The 19,392-nt window shown below is 35.0% G+C and overlaps 1 protein-coding gene across 1 annotated transcript in view; it reads right to left on the bottom strand.

Moving 5' to 3' along the window:
- Positions 1–4,892: 4,892 nt before the first annotated feature.
- Positions 4,893–19,392, bottom strand: part of LOC135113796 (protein quick-to-court-like) — a 50,992-nt gene continuing 36,492 nt past the window's right edge. Inside the window, exons 10-12 of the mRNA XM_064029413.1 lie at positions 18,415–18,519; positions 14,273–14,488; positions 4,893–8,885 (exon numbers count right to left, since the gene is read on the bottom strand). Coding sequence (XP_063885483.1) covers positions 8,661–8,885; positions 14,273–14,488; positions 18,415–18,519 — 546 coding nt within the window. The 3' untranslated portion in view covers positions 4,893–8,660. The remainder of the gene's footprint in view (positions 8,886–14,272; positions 14,489–18,414; positions 18,520–19,392) is intronic.

Here is a 19,392-nt window from a genome sequence, read left to right as displayed (position 1 = left end):
TTGCTATTAGAGTATATTCTTCATCTCATTCATTAATCGTACGTATTCCAACGAAAATTTAAGTGATTGTTGATATCAAATCAAACCACATATAAAAGTATGGAAGTATGTTGAAGTGGTTAGATAAACTACATTACACACAGGAAAATATCTCAATAACATCACTTTCACCTGCATGACCTTTTCCTAGGATTCATGCACATAGGTCCAGTGCAGAGACCAGAAAAGATCCATAACTACCAAATAAGAGTAAGGTTAAATGAATTTAACGAAGTATACTGAGAAATGCACTGTCGTTACCTAGGAGAAACTCAAATAACTTGGACCCTAGTACTGACTGAAAACGACTATGTATCAACCAACTCAACGACTAATGAACGCAGAGTATTCCAGATATACCAACAACACGAAGTGACAAGTGCCTCCATCATTCTAGGGAACTGGATGCATGCTAATAAGCGTGGCCTCCATCATATACTCATTACGTTAGGGGTTTGCTGGAATAATCTTTCATAGTTGAAAGAAACAATAACCATGCATTATCCTACAGCATCCAATTATAGTCAGCAACCTCCCATACATCGAAAACAAATCTAGTGTAGATCTGTCTTGTTGAGGTAAATCTTTCAAGCCCTGGATACGCCTGTAGACCATCTACGTTGGACGGACTAAAATAATAATCTTTTTACATGTATATCCCGTGTTCCAGACGTCAGAATAAGACCCCATCACCGGTCATATGCGTTGTGTAGAGTAGTGACACCATGTCAGGTCAGACTCGCAGGTATACAAAAAAAAAAATAAATCAATAAATAAATAAATAAAATAAAATAAAATACTTAGCGTTCCAAATAGTTATTTCTGTCTACAACGAAATCATGTTTTTTTTTTTTTTTCGTCGACTTCAAAATGACCTCAGGTAAGGTTAAGAGAAACTCGATGGGCACGATTGATCACTTCCGTCTCAACTATCATCCAAAACTAAGTGACGCAATATATGTAAGACAAATCTTACATATATATATATATATATATATATATATATATATATATATATATATATATATATATATATATATATATATATATATATATATATATATATATATATATATATATATATATATATATATATATATATATATATATATATATATATATATATATATATATATATATATATAACGTACCAAGTAATAATTGAATTAAAATTATGAAATCATTACACTTTCATGTACTTCGAGTTGTATTATTGTCGGGATGAAGTTTCAACCACGTGAGCTTGTGTCATTTTCTTGACGTCACGAAGTAAAGAAGCCACCTGCAGCGGTCAATTCGAGCAAGGACTCTATATAATATAAAATCCTTGATTCGAGCCGAGGATTCTATACGTTCCTTGATTCGAGCCAAGGAAGTTTATATACGAGACGTCCTTGATTCCAAATGTTACGAAGGGGAGGAGGGGGGATAGACGTTGGTAGCACTGTGTCGCGAGTACTGAAGATGGGCGTTGGCAGCGCTGAATTCAGTAAAGAGTGCGCTGGTATTCGGGTTGAGACTGGAGGCGGGAAACACTGTAATTGGCCCGAAGAGCAGCAGCGCGCCGGTCAATCACGAAGGGGCCAACGCTATATAAGGGGCTGTGGCGGCCCCCATGATAGTGATCGACTGAGTACGACAGTTGACCTCCCGGGGCGAAGGGTCATTACCACCGGGATGTTGGCTACATAACTACCGGCAGCGGTGACGTGTTGAAAGTCGACCACTGCGCCCTGAGTCGTGGACACAAGGGAAATCATACAGGTCGCTCCCAAACCACGAGAGGTATTCTGGCATGTGTAAGCCTCGCACGGCAGCACCACGCAGTCTAGACAGGGAACACGGAGGGTTCTACACGAAACACTACACTGTACAATATACATATTTTCAAGTTATGTTATATTTATATTGCAATTAGAACAAATGAAAAATAAATAAAAATATAATAAAATAAAAACATGCTGTCTTGTTGACGGACTGGAGATTTTTATTATTCTTTTTTTTAATGTAGGAAGAACTTATATCAGCTTAAAATATACAAAAAGTTAAAACATTTTACTTATAAATCATCAAATACAAGAAGAGCCTGCCCATAATAAACACCATAAACAAAGCAAGATGGTTCCCCGTCATCTTCCATTCTAACGCTGTAATTCCTTTCACCCAAACTTTATCCCCTCCTCCCTTCTATCTCACCCAACTAACACATTCTTCCTTCACCCAGTTTGTCCACCCCCCGCCCCCTTACGGTACGTTACAAAACAGAGAAAGAGAGACACCAGAGAGAGAAAGACAAGAGAGACAGAGAGAAAGAGAAGACGCCAGACCAATGAAGTCCCCGTTCCTTGCTACGACATTCTGTTGGTCGCCTGCCGCTGCAACGACGTGACTGCGCCCCGGGGCATGGTGTAAGGTTAGTGTTCCGCGGCAGACTAAGACAATGAGTACTTGACGCCAGCTGAGCGCCACTGTGTACGAGTTGTGATCTCGTGGCGTGCTGTGCGCCTGCAGCTGTTCAATGAGGTGAAACGCGCAACCCAGCGACAGAGACGCCTTTCAGAGGGCCGGTGGTGCGACCCTGACTTATGCTGTAGTGTGGTAGTGTGCCTTGTGCCCTGTGGCACTGCTTTGTTTGGACAATAAAGATAGGAGTGCTAGTGAGTCTGTGTTTTGTTGCCCCTTCTCCCTTCAGTAGTCTGTTGAATCCAGACTGGTGCTGCGTGTATGTGCCTCGCCCTCAGTAGCCAAACGGGCCTAACCACGACAACGGTGGTGGATTCCTGTTGTGTGCGCTGACCGCCTTGGGCTGCTGCAGTGATAAGTGTGTACCTGAAGGCCGGAAAAAGGGGCATGCACTGACAGCCGGTACCTCGTCCAGTCGTTGGAAGCTGACAATCATCCACCAGTGTGCAGAGGCAGGATATGGACTGTTCATTCTAGTTTAGTTTCTAAGAACACATTTTTTTTTCCAAGCCGCTTCTATCAAAGTCCTATACAATAGACATCCATATCAGGAATAGGTGTCAGGTTACTCGTCAGCATTCTTTGGAGCATCATGGAAACCGAAACTGATCTGATGGTGGGATAAATCGGCCGTGAGAGGTCGTTGCCAGGGATTATAGCATGGCAATGCATTCAAGGCAAACATGAATCTGGCATGCTATCAATCAAGCCTTAAGCAGGCTGGATTTTATAGTTGCCTTTGACTCTATGTGGTGTAAGATAAGATTGTCACACTTAAGCTTTAATATATATATATATATATATATATATATATATATATATATATATATATATATATATATATATATATATATTTTTTTTTTTTTTTTTTTTTTTTTTTATGGAAGTCGACCTTCTTAAATTCTGAGAGAAGAAATGGAATCAGCACACATCAGATTCGCTTTGGTCTGAGCATTTTCAGGTACAGACAGTATTAATCACTTAAAAACTAATAGAAATACCATCCATTTCTTGGATAACTCCATTTCCTTGTTATTGTGTGTAAATAGACAAAGCTGTACAGTTTCAACTCCAGTCACTATTGTAATATCTCTCTTTCTCTCCAGAGCTGCAGATGAGGCAGTTGTGGGTAGTTGGACTATGCCACCAAAGTGGTTAGAAAGATGACAGATGCAATATTTATTGGAACTAAAAATCCAGTGCTAATGCATATTAACAGCAAATTAATTGTTAGCTAAGCACTCAATCATATTTGTGTTGCCTCAATATTTATATCCTGGTCTTTTTTTTTTTATATATATAACAAAGTTATCTTTAACATGGGAGTTTGTCATTACTCATATCTCTTGTACTTATGAAGCATATGTGAGAACAAATACACATTGGAGAAATTCAAGCAGAATTATTAAGTAAAAGCAATGTGTTGTTGATGCATGCCTGTGTATAATTGTTTATATGACAGCTTACCTTCTTTAGCTGATGGAATTGCACTCAAACTAATCTCTTAGTTGAACTTGTTGAGTTCATGGCTCACAGTGGGTACTCAATGATCCACAATGTGAGTGAGTAAAGTAAACTGAAGTTGCTAGACAAGCAGTCATAAATAAGGAGACATTGAGACGGAAATGGTTTCTCATGGACCATCCTGATAAAACTTGCAATAAAAGTTTGTCTTACCTGTATATTTTGCAGTTAGAAAGAAAAATATCTAATGCATTAAAGAGAAAAAATAAATAAATAAAAAAAAAATATATATATATATATATATATATATATATATATATATATATATATATATATATATATATATATATATATATATTTTTTTTTTTTTTTTTTTTTTGCTATTATTTTTAACTTGTACTGAACAATATGTGGCTGTTGTAAACTGAAATCTCAGCCAATCAGATGGAGGACAGCAGCTCAGCTTAAATGATTTTCATTAACTTTGAAAAAAATAAATACATACATTGCAGTAGCTGTTCATTTATTACTGATATAAATAATTACACCATTATTGTAAAGCATGTTAAAGGATTTTGCTTGTCAGTCTGTGCTCAATTCTTTTTTAATTATCAAATGAAATAAAAATTATCAAAAAAATTATCAAATAAAAGAAGCCCACAGTAATATGTAGTTCTTAGTGCTTCATATCCCACACCTTTCCAAAAAAAATTTTTAATATATATATATATATATATATATATATATATATATATATATATATATATATATATATATATATATATATATATATATATATATATATATATATATATATATATATATATAATATAATTTATTTATTTATTTATTATTTTTTTACGAGTATATATATTTTGTGCATTAAAATTACACAACAAAGCAAGGATATAATTGAAACCAAGGAGTTAATCTGAATTTTTTTCATTCATTTCTAAAACCAGTCCTACCTTCTTATAACATATGACAATATATGACAAGTTATGGGTGAAATTATGAGAGAGAGAGAGAGAGAGAGAGAGAGAGAGAGAGAGAGAGAGCTGACTTCCACAAAGAGACTAACTCCAAGTTGACAATGGCTTTATGTTGGACTGAAGAAGGCAATAAATCTTTGCATAAAAATAATATACATACATGTTTTGGGAAGCACTTTCATCATAAGTCCTGGCATGCAAATATTTACTTATGTCCAATGGTGTGTGTGTGTGTGTGTTTGTGTAGTGTTTGTGTAAGTGTGTGTGATTATGTAATGGACTTGTAATCACCAGCTATACCTTCCCCTTCCTTTAGCTCAAAGATGACAGTAAATGCTTCCTCATCAGTAAAATAATTTAGCAACCATTTTAAGTGTAGACCTGATGGCTTCCTGCAGCTTCCCTTGTTTTCTCATATCATCATGTTTCAGAGTGGGGAATAAACCTCAACCTACTGATTGATAGGCAAGAAGATTATTGCTCCCATACTTTCTAGAACTTGATCTTGGAGAACTTAATTTAAAAAGCCATTCCTCTGCCTGAATCAGAATCATACATATTCAAACTATACAAATTAAGTCAAGAAAAGGGAAAAATCAAAACTGGAACATTAAGAATATTTCATGAGCATGTACTTTCAGTTTATGAATGTCTAACTTTGTAGTATTTTCATGTATCATTTTTCAAGTTTCAAGTGAAGTTTCTTATATGATGCAGGTTCCTCACAGTATTATGATCAAGGCTATACATACACAATACTGTACATACAAAATTATAACTCTTTGGGACCAGTACATTAACATAATGATAGGAAAACAGTAACCTTTCATTCCGTCTGCCTAATGGGCCAAGAAATGCTATCTAGTATGAATGCATTCCCGTGCAACTTTAGTCCTTACCATCCCTTTACCACTGCATCTATTATTGTACCTTTAATATCACTACCTACTATACTGTACATACATAGCACAAAAGCCTCATTATTGCACTCAAATAATTATACAAGATGTGTAGTAGTCTACATCCCTATGAACCCATCATTTTGTAATCCTATATCTATTGGGTAATGTATATTTTGGCTTCAGTTCATGACTTGTATTTCCTATTAATCTGCTAAGAATTTCAAATGACATAATTCTGCTGCTTTACCACATAGTGCATATAAAAATTACTTCCATTAAACTTGTGAAGTTAAACAACTATACAGAAAGCAATATTAACATAATTAAATCTTTAAAATATCATCAAGCAGTGGCAAATTAAGTAAAAGGAGAGTGTAATGCATCAATCTTCTCTTCTCAATATTTTCCATTATGCAGGGAGTCCTTAATGTCATGGTAATCTTTGGCATGTAAGACATTGACTATGACAATCTTAGCTCTAGTTATCCTCTATCAAGATATAAATAGGATAATATACAGTAAAGGATTGGTACCTCCATAAGGGAAAGAAGGGAGGGAGAAAAGGATGGAGGGAGTGGTATAATCAAAACATCACACAGCACATGGTATAGTAGGGCTGCACCTTACTCTTTTAAACTCTTGCTTTCATCCACCATTTACTTGTGGAAAGATACACATGTGTAAACTTGCTTGTTGCTCCACTGTCAGGTCTTCCTTTGTATGCCTCAAGTAATCAGTTCTTTCAGTATACTAAGGCTCATAAGCATACAAGTTACACACAATACACAATAAAGATTTTCTTTCCTAATTATGTGGTGTAAAAACATTATACGCATAAGTAAATTGTGTGAGACGTTTGTAATCTTCATCCTAAGCTAGGCCTGAAGCATTCATTATGGAGCACACTATTGAGAGGCCTGGTGGAAAGACAGTTTATCCTTTCTTCTAACAGACTAAAAAGCTTCTATATAAAGATATTTCGATGCAGAGGCAGAGCACCTTAGTTCTGAGTACATAAATTATGTACTTTCACAGCAAAACAGCAAATGGGCTACAACAACAACCACAGAGATTGCATAGCAAAACAGGATAGTGCCAGCCAGTCTTCAACATTACCACTTCATGAAACCAAGGCTTTTACAAGGATCTTGTCCTTTTCCTCCACATCGAACTTTAATAAGAAATAATGAACAGGAAAAGTGCATATGCAGTCCTTGCTAGGTCTTAAGAGCATCTACAAAGTCAGTTTGCCCCAAACATCTATTTAACAAAAATACAAGTGGAAACATATTAATACACACTAACATAACTAACTAAACAATGACAATCACAGAAAAGAAATGCATACTTAATTCATTTTCAATCATTTGCCATAAATCAACAAATCATTACACTATGGGAAAGTGCTTAAGATGCAATGGCTGAAGTATGATAATAAAAATAATTATGTAATAATACAGTATGTATTTACATATATCAACTTCTTAAAGCAGTTCTCAACAACCATAAGAGTGTAGATGCTGTATATGAATACTACACAAAGTGACTCATGTATGACTTAACAACACAACCAAATGAACAGTGACAAAAATGATGTGCATTCCAATGCAAACATCCACCACCCCTTGCACATGTGCAAAACATGTGCCCAACACAAACAGGAAACATCTACACAAGACAGCAATTAAGGAAGCTTCAACAACACTGAAAACTACAACAAGAAAACAAAAACAATGTTGTGATTGAATATACAATGTGTGCCTTAAATTTACATGCAATAGTAACATCTCCACAACTCTCCCCAAAAGTCTACAAAAATAGTTCATAGTATACAAGCTTTTGGACAGACGACTATGAGTGACTGTATAAATATTTTTCAAACTACTTCAACCTAGTCAGTCACAGAAACTCGGAATCCTCCTCCTCTTCCCTGTGCCTCAGAGCAACACTGGCACAACATACATGCATCCTTTCTCTTAGCTCAGAGAGTGGCACCTAAACATTCACAGAATCTTTTATATATATCACAGGCTAATAAATAATGCTCTCTCTCAAGCCATTTATAATATTTGTAGTATATAATGTATGTAAACAGCCCCTTATCACTCACACTGCACATCTGGTTTTCACATCCCAAGTGGACACATGTATGTATGTATGCTATGTATAAATACATATACACCACTTAAAATTTGCAGAGATACACATACAGTGTGAGGATAATGCACACGAGTCACGGCAGCATATCTCTATACATACAGGTGTACTCAAAGGAATATACAAAAGTTTCCCTTCCCCAGTAATGTTTTGCCAGGACCAGCAACAGCATATCTAGTTTTAGATGAAAATCTGTACATTTTTCCCTACTTCAAATTATACATTTAAGTATTAAATTTCTCATTGTTATATTAAGTAATCCTTAATACAAGAATACATTTTTTAGTAGTTTACTTTTGGCAGTTTATCAACTCTGTTGTATATGTAAGATAGCAACCAACTTTGTACAGTAGATAAGTGTTTGACTGAACTACTTTACAAGCTACTTATATACACTCCCTACAAACCCACCCTTTCACTTATTAAATAAACTATAAATCACGGAAACATAAGTTAAAAACTATGTACAAATAATGACTTACATCATAGAACCCATAAATCATCCTAATCACAAAATAAATAAATGAATGACAAGGCACGTCACCCATCATAAAAATAACATTAAGCAACATAAACCACCACCTCCATACTCATGAAAAATAAAATAAAATTAACAAATACAGATTTAACATCATCTCTCCACTCACTTTATAACCTTTCCTATATTGTAGCGCTCACTGTCGCTGTAGCCCAGGATGCTCTCAATAGCACGCAGGTGACCTTTAGCATTATCTCGGTCAGTAAAGAAATAATAGATGGCAGACTTGAGGAACTGCAGTGTCACCTCTGGGTCCAGCTCCCCATTACGGCGGCCTCCAGTGCTGTTATTGTTGTTGTTCCGACAGTTGATCTCACGGTGGTAGAGAGCCTGCAGGGTTGTGAATGGAAAGCTTCATTATTACAGAGGTTAGGCTGGTCATGTTTGTCTTGCTCCGTCTTGATTATTGTTATGGTCAATCTTTTATTGTCAGCCACTACATCTCACACTAAATGTTTGGTCTTGGGTGTGAAATTTGGTCTTTTACTCTATGCATGAACTTTTTTTTCCACTAAGTGCTCCATCTAGATTGTGAACTTAAAATTGTTATTCATGACTATTTTCTTCTCTTTTCATTTTATAGATAATTTCTTTTGAGATACTTTACTAAAGGATAACAAAGCTAAGATCCATAAGTGTGTAATTAATATTCAGCTTTTTTTCTTTAACATACATTTACTGTATATGCTAAACCATAACTAATCCTGACACATCATTGATATTTTTGAGCATTCTTTTATTTGAAATACATTTTTTTAGTTAAACAGAGACAAAGCTGAAATTCTAAATATGCAAATGACAGTCTTGTAGGTATACATTAGTCTGTCTGCAATGATTAGGGGCATTAATCAAGGCTTTATCATTCATTGAAGCAATCAACACAATTTTAATCACTGTAAATGGGAAATCTAAAAGACAGCTTCATGCAGCTTTCTAACTATGGCAGGACACATATGCACACACACACATATATACACACCACAGTATACACATGCACACATCTACCTCACACACAGCCACTATAGAACAAACTATAAAATTTAAAGCAAAATGTATCTCACTTTCTTGCATCAAGATTAAATATGCATCTCTTCTGTTATAATTTCCATGTAAAAGGTATGTAATATTTTTTTTCATATTTCACACATGTTATGTAATTCATAGACTCTTATAATGTCCTTAACTTGTTTTAAAATATTCCTCACAGATTGATGCTAACCATTAACTAATTGTATGAGAAGAAAATACTGAACAAAAATGTACCAATAAATTCCAACCAAGCTTAAATCATAAATCACAGGTACAATGAGATCCAGAGAGGGAAAAACAATACTGCTTGACAGAATTCCTTCAAAAGATATTCTCACACATACATACCATAGGAGAACATAAATATGAGTGTCTGAAGAAGAATCAATGGGAAGAAAAATTATTTTCCTAATCAACTTTAAGAAAACTTACAACTTTTACATTATGAAACAACTGTAATAAAATTTGCATCATCGAATTGATCACAAGTATGGAATTCAATGTAGAGATACCTCAACATATTTCTAACAAGTGACCATGTATTAAACCTGAAAAATGCCCATGTTGACACTTCTCTAAGCTGGGGCTTCATGAGAAATAGGCAAGAAGGCTGGCTCCCACATGACAGCATGACACCCAAGGCAATGATATTTGCCCATAAGACAGTTTAATTCTATTGTGTATGGGGGAAGTTAGTATAATTTATCTGTATCTTTTCTTTGTCTGAATTTGTTTTGGCCCCAAATGAGAAGTAAAAATTTTATAAAGAAAGAGGTGATGTAATTGATTCTGCCTGTCTGTACTGAGTCAGAATTAGCTATCATAGGCACTTGGTGATCGAAATGGAGGGACAGTTAATGAAGGAGTGACTGAGTAAATATCCTGATTTAATCTTGTGCTACCATTTGGGAAAAGATTTGCCTGAAGGCTATGTATTAAAAGAAAATCTTGTGCATGGAGGTAAAAGTTAGGCAATACAATTATTGTGCCAATAAAGACAGAGTTGAAGATGTAGACTGTAAATACAAGGAGGTCCCATTATAGAAGCACCTGTTATATGAGAAACCAAACACACAAGATACGTAAATTAGGGACTATTTTCTTAATAAGAGTGCAAATATCCAATGGTGAGTAAAAAAAATTACAAAGTTTAAAATGTGCACTTTCCTGCACCCTCCTGCCAACACATCCAAGCTCTATGGTGATTTACAATAATTCAGATGCACAGAGATGAGTTAGTGAGTGGTGGAAGACAACCCCCTCCCTTGACCCTTACCTTTTTTAAAATGAACTCGGTGTCTCTCAGACTCCCACCCTTAAGGCCTTACTGGTCATTATTATATTCATATTCTATCATCATTTTGCTTGCAAGCATATTTACAATACAGTGTACAGTGCTTTATGTGACTGAATGATGCTTGGATGTGTTAGTGTTACTGCTGGCATATTCTTTCATTCACTGTCTTTGGTGTGGTGTTGTGTGTGTGACTGACTACTTAGTGTATAGACTGTGTCTTATTTTGAGAGGGTGCCTTATTTTGCCTCTCAAGTGCTAACTATGCCTTCCAAGCAGCCAATGATTTCTGGTGCAAGTCATAGCAGTAAGGCTAGGCAAGCCAGAGTACCAGTAACATTCACAAAAAAGGCAGAAATTGTTAAGGGGCACAAGAGTAGTGAGTGAGTTACCCTCCCTTATGTATTAACTATGCATTGGTGAGTGTTATGCACATTTTATTACATGTTCAGTTAATATGAAATCATTTTCTTTGTATGCTATCTTATCTTTCAGGTTATTTTATTAATAGTTCTGTAATAAAGACATTTATTGTGTTTGGTATTGTACATGATAGCTTGAAAACTCCTTTTTTCCCATTAATTATAGGTTTCACTATGCAAGAATTTGCTATACCAGCAATTCAAGTGGAACCTGACTACTCACATCATTGAGACCTCCCTGTAGTTGAATAGTAACTGAGTTGTGACGTAGGTGTGTGTGAACATGTTTGGCAGATCTAACAAGAGTAAATGAATAAATGTAAATTGATGATCTCAAAGTGGACCTTGATTTAGTTTTGTTCACTTAGAAAGAATAGGAAAGAATGAGAAGGAAATAGATGACAATGGACTGAGGAGTAAATGTACTGTATGTAAAAGAATAATAAGAGCAGTGTTGATACATACAGGAAGGAAATATCAGAATATATGAAAGGGAGACTGGCAAAGTTTATAATTAATAAGAATAGAGCACATAGATGAGGGATGACAACAAAAGTAATATCAGCTAAAAATTGTCTTACAAGAGATTCAAGGAATTAACAACTGAACAGATAGAAGAACAGAAACATTATGCAAATATCATGCTCATAATTATGCTAATTTTCCATTTTTACATGTCAGTAATTTGAATCCACTGATGCCATGGTTTCTCTCAAAGGTGGTTGAAAATTACCACCCAAGTTCAATTGTTGGAGTGCATCCAATGACACATGCAATGTAATAGCTGCCTGAACAGTGGCAGTTCTCATGAAGTATATGGAGATGTTGGATGTCCCCAAGTTATTCCCATTTACAGGATACCTAACCCCAACTAACATCATGAATGAAGTTCCCAATATAAGGCTAATAGAGAATGAGCCAAAAATAAAATATGGTCTTGTCTTTCGGTCAGAATTCAACGTCACTGTTCCAAATGACTCCAAAAGTGAAAAGTATGTATTTATGTTATGTCATTCAAAGAACTTCTCTGCTGCACCTTATCACTCACTCAAATTTCATTCATTCATTCTGTTAATAACTGTTAGGATATATATATATATATATATATATATATATATATATATATATATATATATATATATATATATATATATATATATATATATATATATATATATATATATATATATATATATATATATATATATATATATATAATAAAAACAAAAATATAAAATGATACTGTGAATTTCTTCAGATGTTCAACCTATAAATACACAGGTAAATGTGATCATGCAAACACTGAAGCATCCTGGTTTGGCTGGTCACCACGACTAATGACATGATCATCTCTCACCTCTGAGTACACAGCATATGGTTTTGTGGTATCTATGTAATTACTCAAAAGACTACTTAGTTCTTATTTGCAATATATCAAAATATTACTTTATTATTTCATAAAATGTGGCTGTATCCCATAATACTGGCAAAACCTTGCCTTTTTTCTTGTGTTTATTAGAACTGGTAAATATTTTGTAATTCTACTTACTATCAACTTCATAAATATCCATCTATCTACTTCCTCTTTAATGCCCCACTGCCCTCCAATAATGTGCTTTTATGTTAATCAGTAATAAGATAAGAAAATCCTTTTGATGGTGATATTTCTCCCTTCAACTTTTAACAAATACTTCTTGATACTGGAGAATCCAACATCTAATGGCCACATAAAAATATGCTGTAATAACAGTTTACTCAACAAACAGTTAAAATACAGTTCACTGTCCTCAAAAAAATCAAGTAGGTCAAACTGTAAATAAAAAAAAAGATATCTAATTCTTGATACAGATACACAAAACAAAATATCAATCATTAAATGAAATATTCTCTCTCTTTTGTACATCTCACTAGTAAAAGCCAGTAGCACAATGCAAATGTAGCACAGCACTTTGGAGCAGAACAGCAGAACAAAATTCATAACAGGACACAAGACTAAGCCACTAACAAAAGCAAGGCAAATGAACCTTTAAGAATGATAAAAGCATTAGCATTTACTCATACAGCTGACAAGGAGACAAAACACTAAAAATGTCACAATTTAACTCATGCTTGACATTGAAGTGTTCAGAGATAAATCAAAATGTTGCTGAGCTGATGAATCTATTGTTATTTGAGTAATTACATGTTACAGAAGGAAACTGATGGTATTTGTACTTCCCATGATTAACACTAATGGTAAAGCTCCCATGGTGTGGTTACATACCACCAAACACAGAACAGAGAAAAAAGATGCATACATTATTTCAAGAAAACATTCAAGACGCATCCAAAACTGTATTAAGACAACCAGACTCAAGCCCTTTTCAACTAATGTTTTGAGGAAAAACAAATAGGCTTTTTTAGAATTCTTTATAGGTCTTCACCAACCTCCTTTGCAAGTAAAAATTATATACGTGAATGTGAAATAGTTAAACTAAAGTAAACCACCACGTAGAGCACCTCCAATGAAACAGTGAAATATATATATAAAATTAAAAGTACAACTGTAACCCACTACATACAAATGAAATAAGTAGTAATTATATCCTAATTATATATGTATCAATGTACTGTATATGATATATGTTCCAAACCCCAAAATAATAATATGTAACATCCCAAACAACTGGAGTGTATGCAAGGCAGAGGCTGCAAAGGAAATCAAAGCTAAAGCTGACTGCCCTTCTAGCTTTGTGTATTTCTGTGTATATATATATATATACAAAAAGAGAGAGAGAGAGAGAGAGAGAGAGAGAGAGAGAGAGAGAGAGAGAGAGAGAGAGAGAGAGAGAGAGAGAGAGAGAGAGAGAGAGAGAGAGAGAGAGAGAGAGAATCAACAAAAGATGTGAAAGTAAGACTAGAAATGATGCAAGGGTAAGACTGGAAAACGGAAGGAGAAGAGGAACAGTTGTGAGGTGGGCCAAACTACCCACCTGAATGCGGCTTTGCCAGTACAAAGCGATGGCTTCCCTGCTGCCCACAAGAGCTGCACCCGAACCACCAAGGGAGGACGACACAGCCCTCAGGACCCACACCCCAGGGGAGGAAAGTGGGGAGGGTGGAGGAGAGGGGAAGGAGGGAAGGGAGGAGAGGGGTGCAGTGCCCTGAAATGAATGTCGACCACGCTGGGTTTGGATGCTCTCCTCACCCTGGGCCAGTTTGAGAGATCTTTTTACAGAAGTACTTTTATTTCTTTTTATGTATTGGAGAATAACTGATGAGTTTTATGAATAGTTTCATTGTTATGATGTAGTTATAATGCATTATATTAATGCAGTCTTGAGTCATTCTTTGTTGTCTTAAGAACCTTGTGTGGTGATTGAGCCACAAACATACAGATAGTGCTTGTGAGACAGCTGACTACAACACTAATTTTCTTTCCTTTAATGTGCTATTTTGCAACACAAGTTCAATAAATTCAGTGGCAGGTAAAGGTTTCATGTACACAAAACAGTATCCAGCAAAAGAATTTGACTTCCCATTACATATTGCATAAAAGTGTGAAATCTATAACTGATTTTATGTATTGTGTTGAAAGGCTTTTTACATCTGCCAATTGAATATGAAATCTGTCAACTTCTGCCAACCATGATACAATCCCTCTCTTCATTGCCTTTTTGATGTCTTAGCTGGTAATGATGCATAAAAAGCTTAATTGTTAAAAAACAATGGAGCATAAATGAGTACCAAGAAAGCTGTAGTAGATCCAACTCCTCTGCTTGCCAGAAGACATGAAGCTACCTGTAGCTTGTATTCACAGCCAGGGCAGTGCCTGACAGCCAGATATACAATACAGAAATTCAGACAAAACAAGTGGTTGCAATATTTGGTAAACCATATCATTATAAAGTTATGTCTATTTGGGATTTTGACAAAAATTCTTCCGCTGGATACCATGTATACAATAACAAAAGCATCTGACATTATCCGCAGTCATAGGAGGAAGACCTTTGAATGTCACGAGTAAAGCATGTGGTTGAGGAATGGGGAAGAATCAGATTGGCTGCAGTATTGACACTGCAACAGATCATCATCTCCTGTATAACTTCATTACCTTCAGAGGACAAGTAGGCTTTAATCCAAACCAAAATCCAATCCTGGTAGCTTCATGAAGTGAAAAGAAAAATTAGTTACTTTTAAGATGTGGAGCACTCAATCATTAGCATGTTTCTCCCACACTAAGACAACATCACTTGTAATACAAGATCTGGACCACAGATCATTGTGTTCACTCACCCAAAATATATATATTTTTTTATGTGGTTTTATTTATGTGGCTTTTTTGTTATCAATTTATGCAAATGAACATGGTTTACATTTTTAAGTCTAAAATGTAATATGCTGAGCTCAAGTTTTTATAAAAACTAACCATGATTTAACATATATTGATTCCTGCTATTCATTTTTTCTGAAAAGTTATTTCACCTAAACTACATTATAAATAAACCAAAAAGAAAAAATTTGCTCATCAGGTTACTATTTAGCATCCATACCTTATAACCATAGAGCAAGGAGAGGGACATGAAAATCTGATGACAAACCTCAACAGAATGGATCATGCCCGTTTATATGATCCTTATTAGCTAGCTGGGGAAGGAGGAATTTTTCATCACCTTTCTGACTGCTACCAAGAAATGTAAATCCATCCAGGATCTCAGTGGTCCTCCATCTACTACTGACAAGATGACAGCACTATTTCATCCAGTCAGCCTCCAAATATTTGGACTTGGTATAAGCATCAGATATCTGACAGGCCAGTGATATTGCTTTGTCATGAAGTGCTTTGAGAATTATCACCAAGATTGCCCATGACTTCACAAACACTACACTCTGACTACCATAGGTGGGCGTTATCATGATAAATTATCACAATAATTTATCATGATTACAATATCAGGTTATCAGTTATCTGATAATTATTTTTCCCACGTTATCAATTCATCGGTATCACTGATATTTTTGGTTCCAACCTAGCAAAATTGTTTTTTTTTTTTTGGGTGGGGGAGCATGAGCATGTAGCTATTTTACTTAAAACAGTACTTTTCATTAGTGAAGAGACAGGATAAATGTTGAATTTGAAGTTTTCTAAGATTTTTCTAAGTTTTCTAAGATAAAAGTAAAAATAAATATTTGGATTTATTGATTTTTTTAATTTAAAATATCAATATCGTTGTTGCTAGTATTGGGATTTTAAATTTATCAGTTATCGGGCAATAAATTTATGGCCAGTTATCACTTATTGGTTATTGCCGATAAGATTATCATTATCAATTTATGGGTCACAATAAATTTTTCATTATCGCACCCAGCTATGCTGGCTGACTACTACTGGCCTACTCAAGACCAGTAGATATATTAATCAAATGGCATGTAGCACTTGTATCCTTGATCAGAGATTAATTTCATCAGTCTATAATGTTTACAATCTAACAAGAGAAGCAGTTACTCCATTTGTAGAGACATCAGCCTGGTCCATAGAAAGAGATATGTCAAGTTAGATCCTAATTTAATTAATTACATAAGATACCTTTTTCATCTTTGCATACGTATATACTTAAACTGCAACTTTACTGAGGATGTATAACCTTTACCCCTCCCAATTACAACAATACTTATAAACCTTCATCACTTCCTTGACTATGATAGATATGCATGTACTAAATCCTCTTCCACTTCATAAACAAATAGTGCTTGGTATGAACCTATGACTATACTTGATCTGATTCTTTGGCCTCTGTGGTGTGTTAAATGTGATGATAATGAAGCAGAGATGGAGGAGGAGGATGGCAACCAAGGATGAAAATTACAGCAGTGTTTCAGTGACCTTCACCACTAAAGGTAATGGAAGAAAGGGAAGCCAAGAGTTTTATGTTGAATGCAGAGTCTTACACCAAGCAGATGCATACAACTCGTAATCTAAGTCTTGTAAGGAAGTAATACCAACATCACATGGATTAAACTAAAGATAGTTTTTACGTTTTTTCAAATTTACTTATAATTTGGGGAAGAGCATAATGCAGATGATCCAATTCAGAAATTCCCTACAAAAATTATTCAGTACATGAAATAAAGTAAGAATTTCAAGATAGATATTTCCAGTCCACTACTGAATTAAACATGAAAGCCATAATATCCTTCCTTTAATGAATCCTTCAAGTAAGACAATAGTAGCTCACTGCTCCCTGTTCAAGATGGTGCATGTATTTCTCTTCTAAACATGCAGGAACAGTAGCAAGGTTGTAAATTAACTTTACTCTTTTTTTTTTCTTTCTTTCTTTCTTTCTAAGGAATGTGTGTGTATAAGTATTTCTTCTCTTAACATACAGGAACAATGGCAAGGCCGTAAACTGACTGACTTTGCCTTCCTTGCTAAAGAATATATATATATATATATATATATATATATATATATATATATATATATATATATATATATATATATATATATATATATATATATATATATATATATATATATATATATATATATATGTGTGTGTGTGTGTGTGTGCTTCTCTGAGTATACAGGAACAGCAGCAAGGTTGTAAATGAACTAAGCAAATATAAATCAGCCCAACACACCACATATCTCCAATATCTGCCACTTCTTTGTTGTCATCAACTCATCCAACACGTTGTATGAAGAGCAACTAACTAGGAAACTCAAAATGTAAAAAAAGTATATATACGCATATAGATAATCAAAAATACAAATACAGAATACACACAAATCTTTGAGTTCTAGAGATACACTACATATATTCAGATGCCACTTAACTATTATTCTATACTGCCTAGTGACAATAGGGTATTAATCCATAAAAAAAATCACAATACTACATAGGATACAATACAAGGATTAGGTAACATTAAAATACAAGAGATAGAACCAAACACATACATATTTATCAACCACAAAACAACATACCGTAGACTAACACATCAATAAGACACACAAGAGATCAGGCAGCTACTGTATATAGGTAGATTTTTTCCACAAAGGTCAAGGGTCACATTGTCATGGTAGTAAGGGTTATGTTAGGCCACTAGCACCTTCACCACCACCACCACTCACCTTGACCTTCTCGAGTTCCTCCTCAGTGCGGGTCAGCTGCCTCATCAACTCCATCATTGGTCCACTTGAGGTCAAGGAAGATGGCAGGCCTTCCTCTCCACCATCCTGGGAGTAAGTGTGTTGTTTAAGAAGTGCTTGCTAAGCAAGGGCCAAATAACATATTTACCTAATGGAAATTTATTTTTTGCATCCAATCATGAAGGTGAATGATTTAGATGAATGTGTGCTAGTTCAGATTGTAATTTAAAAACAAAATTAAATGCCAGAAATGTTACAAGCTTCAAACATCTATCTATAATGATTATTTACAGGTAAATGCATAGGTGATTTAGAAAACTACAATAAGGATATGATAAGTACATAGCTGGTGTGTACAAAATGTTTCTTAGTGAGAATAAAAACCTAAAGCTGGAGGAAGCAAGGGTTCCTCCTGACAATGTTAGCCATTTCAATAGGCAATATTCACTCTAGCCAGAAACTGAGTCTAAATACCAAACTTCACTTAATGTGGTTGAGTGTCAAGATGGTAATGCTACTTGCAAGTGTTAATAGCAATTGCCAGTATAGGTTCTGTCAAGGATGCTCTACTGGTGATCTTCTGGCTTTCCTTACTGGGTCTTGGTCATCCTCTTTTACAAATTTTGGTGAAAATTTTGCTATTGCCTCCATCAAAAGCTTTTGATAGAGTCTGGCATGAAGGTTTCATTTCCAAACTACCCTCCTATGGCTTCTATCCTTCTCTATGTAACTTCATCTTGAGTTTCCTTTCTGACCATTCTATTGCTACTGTGGTAGACGGTCATGGTTCTTCTCCTAAATCTATTAACAGTGGTATTCCTCACCCACTCTCTTCCTATTATTCATCAATTATCTAAACTAAACTTCTTATCCTATCCACTCCTACGCTGATGATACCAACCCATCAGGAAGTAAACAGTTCATGGTGGGAAGCCACAGAATGCCTGACTTCTGATCTCT

Source organism: Scylla paramamosain, chromosome 2 (genome assembly GCF_035594125.1).
Source record: "Scylla paramamosain isolate STU-SP2022 chromosome 2, ASM3559412v1, whole genome shotgun sequence".
Classification (NCBI taxonomy): domain Eukaryota; kingdom Metazoa; phylum Arthropoda; class Malacostraca; order Decapoda; family Portunidae; genus Scylla; species Scylla paramamosain.
The sequence above is the reverse complement of the archived record's forward strand: the minus strand, read 5'-3'. Positions and strand labels throughout refer to the sequence as shown.